The following is a 4,535-nucleotide window of genomic DNA, read 5'->3' as shown; positions in this document are numbered from 1 at the left end:
AAATGTTGTGTTGCAAAAATGAGTACACCCTCCCGAAAGTTACTAAAAAAAAAAAAGTGTATATGTTTAAGGCTATTTTTGATCAACAGGTAAGTATATTGAGCCAAAACTTTTAAAGACAAGTAATTTCCTGACAATTAAAAGCTTTAAGTGTGAAAATATAGCAGACGTAGCACCAACATTCAAAAACACTGGACTTGTGATAAGGCTCCTGAAATACCCAGGTCTTCACTTTAGTTTTCATTTAGTGATGAGTGAATTTTTGCTAGAAAAAGAGCAGGAGAAATAACATGCAAGTGTCTCAGAGCCGGCAAAAGCTATGAAAAGAGTGACACTTTATCTCACAGAAGTGACATGCATGGTTGTTGTCACCACTTAACACTCTTGAGCAGCTGTGGGGGATTCTGTAGAGACGAGCTGAGCAACACTCCTCATTAAAGATCAGGGCATTTAAGGAGATCATCCTCCAGGAGTTAAACAGCACAGATGGGAAAATTTCTCATGAACTTGTACACTCAGTGCCAAGAAGGGTCAGAGCAGTATACTTGAAGTTCTGGAGGACATACTAAGTACTAGAATATGATACATTTTCTGAATTAAATCTAGGGTGTACTCATTTCTGCAATCCTTCATTTAAACAAAATTGGCTAATTTACTTATCTTACAGAAAATATTGGCATATATTTTGTTGTTTTTATTAAGTATATGTTTCAATTTTGCCATCTTTCCATGAATTATATTAATTATATTAGTGATCATTAAGAAAATAAATCTTTTATATTTATTCAGAGGGGGTGTACTCATTTATGCTGTGCACTGTATATAGTATATATATATATATACATACTATAAAAATACAATAAAACGTTTAACGTTTATTATTACTATGCAACTGTAAGTCAAAAAGTCAAATGTATAAAAGGTGAAATAAATATTTTTTTAAATTATATATTCTTTATTACATATAATTAATATTATTAATTATGTACATATTTTTCTCTTATAAAAATTAAAATTGAATTTAATCGAAATATACATTTTTTATTTGTATTTAATAATAGAATTTATGGATTTAATTAATTTATTAATATGTTAACTCTTTTTGGAAGAAAATTAAATACTGAAGATGAAACACTAAAAGTATTTATTTATATATTATATATGTATATATTTTTATAATAATAATAATAATTTTACCTGCATATCATGTGACCATTAACCAAAATTAGACAACTGTGCACATGTGAATGTCTTAAATGATTGAATTTTCTTTTAAAACCTTAGGGGTAGTTCAAGTAAATATTTTATGTCAAAGGGGTTCAGCTGGCTGACAAAAAAGTCTGGGACTCTCAGCTCTGACCTATCAGAACGAAGACGACGTTGGCGGCTCCGTACTGCTCCACACCCTGTATCCAGTGCGGCAGAGACTCAAAGGTGGGCCGTCGGGTCAGATCGTACGCGATCATGGCGCCGTGAGCGCTGCGGTAGTAACTCTGTGTGATGGTGCGGAAACGCTCCTGTCCCGCCGTGTCCCAGACCTGCATCTGATCTCAAGAACACCACACAGATCCACACAGACACCATCACAAATACATCTCTTTAACATCTCAGGTGTCTCTTCTAGACAGCAGTGAGACTCAGTGGAGGCCCCTGAGAAAAAGACCCCAGTAATCTCACATGGCTACTGAAGAGATCTCAACACCGTCTCAAACTGTGCTCACATTTGCCAAGATACATTTGTCAAAAGGTCTGCAGTCAAAGGTCAAATGTCAATATGAAATCAAACATTTCACATCAAATTCATCCAAGAATGGATAGAAATGATCTGAACTGCTATTGTATAGCTCTATATTGACTCTAATTCTTATTTGATTTCTTTAATTCTTCTGTTTGTATGACTCTATTTTTTACAGAAAAATATCTGTGTTTAATAATAATATATACTTATTATTAATACAATTATTATCAATAAATAAAATGTATTATTTTATGTATTGATTTAATTGCACACAATATATTTGTATTATTCTATTTTGATAGAAAAATATCTGTATGTTAAATAAAAATATATACTTATTAATACTATTATCAATTTGTATTATTTTGTGTATTGATTTAATTATACACACACACACACACACACACACACAATATATATATTTTTATATAATTGTATCGATATATTTACCCTATACAAATATAATAATAATGCATTATATGTATTCATTTAATTGTTTATTTATTTTTATTATTTATAATAAAATTAAGAAATATTTCTTGAAGAAAATTTTTTTTTTTTTACTATAAGTCATAAATATGTGAGCTCACCTTCACTCTCTTGCCATCGATGTCTATTGTGCGAACGGTGAAGTCCACTCCAATAGTGTTGTGCTGGCTGTCACTGAAGAGCCCAGACTTGAAGCTGTGGATCACGCAGGTCTTTCCCACATTACTGTCGCCAATCAGGATGATCTTGAACAGAAAGTCACAGCGGTCTTCATCCTCCTGCCCTGCGGACTGCATTTCTGCAATAAATACTCACAGATCGTGACCCACAGACCCCGAAATGATTCATTCAGGGCGCAAAAGTCACAGCTCCAGTGCTATTTTCACCATATCTGCAATCAGTTCTCTGAAGACAGGCCTTCTCTGTAAGCTAGCACTAAAAATCACATATTAAGAAATCACCATACTGCCCATACAAAGTGAGTTGACCTCGTCACACAGCATTAACTCAACATTGACTCATTTTTTTCTGCCATGTCCTTTGTTTTCTGTGAAACACGGAGTCAAATACAAACAGACACACCCCTGTCTACCTGCGTCTGGAGGCGAGACGTCCAGTCGCCTGCCCACCTGCACCACTGCATCTCTGGGAATTGCAGTTTGTTTGTAGATATTGCAATCTATTGGAAAAGAAAATGTGCATATTTAAAGTTTTACATATGAGAAAGCCTGTTACTTCTCTTCTAAACCATCTAAACATGATTCTCAAGTAAAAAAAAAAAAAAAGATATGAACACATATGCATCTTAGAAAGTGCTAGACTACAAATCAAACACAAAGCAGCGCCGCTGTCTTGAAAGGTGACCTTTGCTCAGCAGAACAGGATATAAACACATAACTCACTCCGCCGTACGCCGTCTTGCTCTATTGCACACAATCACGAGTCACATTTGACTGTCGTAACAAATGAGACAAACTCCACATCCGTCTGTCAGTCAGTCTTATAAACTACAGAAAGAATAGGCAGTGGCACTTACAGTATGTCTGCTCCAGTAAAGTGTGTTTTTGAGAACGTGAAGGGCTGAAATCTATAGTAATGTGTGTAAACTGTGAATGCACACCCACACACACTCACACTCACGTCATTAGCTGAAGTGAACACGAGGCACCGCTGCTCGACGGACAATGCACACATCTGTGTGAGGGGTGCGCTTGGCTCTCGGCCCGGTCCAGAGGTCAGAGGTCTTTGTGTCTGGTCACAAGTTGACTCGGGGAAATGCAGATAAGCCAGTTAATGACTCCTCCTGTTTGACTCAGAAAACGTCTTTTGTTAAACTACACCATGGCAGTCTACCATGAGTACAAACACTGGTTGTTTTGAAAATTATGCAAAATTATATCGAAATGTAAACGTGTAACTGGACTATTATAATTTTCAGAATTTTTTTTTAAGGAAATGTGCGTATTTGACCATACAAAAAAAAAAAAAAAAAAGAATGTTGCTATATGGATGCAAAGGGGTTTTTGGTATTTTTCTATACTAAAAATCAACATTTTAGTAAAACGTGCATTTAAAATAATTTGTTTATTTTTTATTATTTCCACAAATTTAAAATATTTGTCATATTTTTGTTTTAAAAACTTTTCAAATATTTTACATTTGAAAAGATTTTAAATATTTATTGAGTTGTCAATTTAAAACGTTTTTTTATTCATTTGTCCATTTAAAAAAAATGATTCTTAATTTTTTAAGTAGATCTCCTACTCCATAATTGCCAGTCTTGCAGTGTAACAAATTATAATTTTTTTAGCATAAATATTCTATATAGTCACTTAAAAAATTGAGGTAATAAAAATGCTATGTATATGTAATTTAAAATTGATGTAGATAAGTTAATCCTTTATCAAGGATGCATTCAATTTATCAAAATAGACAGTAGAGACATTTATACTGTTACCAAGATTTTGACTTCTCTTTTGAACTTTCAATTCATCAAAAAATCCTGAAAAAAATGCATCACACTTTCCACAAAAATAGTATGCAGAAAAACCTGTTTTTAACATTGATTAAAATAAGAAATGTTCTCTTTCAAACATTCGCTCAGTATCTCACTATGGGAAATGCCTCAGGCGTGACCAACCCTGGAAGCACCAATTACACTACGTCGTGAAAAAAAAAATATGTGTGCGGCAGCAATGCGTCACCGTACTGCCAGCGATCCCCACTTCATTCTCATTCTCTTCCCCATGAAGATCCGTAAGGAAGCTATCCTCAGCAGATCCTCGTAGGGAGTGGCCGCTTAAGTTCA

General features: G+C 34.2%; 1 protein-coding gene across 1 annotated transcript in view; it reads right to left on the bottom strand.

The window, feature by feature from the left end:
* The window catches only part of LOC107674852 (ras-related protein Rab-19-like), a 4,268-nt gene extending 943 nt beyond the window's left edge, over positions 1–3,325 (bottom strand). The window contains exons 1-4 of the mRNA XM_016468972.1: positions 3,264–3,325; positions 2,820–2,906; positions 2,329–2,517; positions 1,361–1,544 (exon numbers count right to left, since the gene is read on the bottom strand). Of these exons, the coding sequence (XP_016324458.1) occupies positions 1,361–1,544; positions 2,329–2,517; positions 2,820–2,870 (424 nt within the window). The 5' untranslated portion in view covers positions 2,871–2,906; positions 3,264–3,325. The remainder of the gene's footprint in view (positions 1–1,360; positions 1,545–2,328; positions 2,518–2,819; positions 2,907–3,263) is intronic.
* Between the last annotated feature and the right edge of the window lie 1,210 nt (positions 3,326–4,535).

This window comes from Sinocyclocheilus anshuiensis, unplaced genomic scaffold (genome assembly GCF_001515605.1).
Source record: "Sinocyclocheilus anshuiensis isolate Anshui unplaced genomic scaffold, SAMN03320099.WGS_v1.1 scaffold941, whole genome shotgun sequence".
NCBI classification, from domain to species: domain Eukaryota; kingdom Metazoa; phylum Chordata; class Actinopteri; order Cypriniformes; family Cyprinidae; genus Sinocyclocheilus; species Sinocyclocheilus anshuiensis.
The sequence above is the reverse complement of the archived record's forward strand: the minus strand, read 5'-3'. Positions and strand labels throughout refer to the sequence as shown.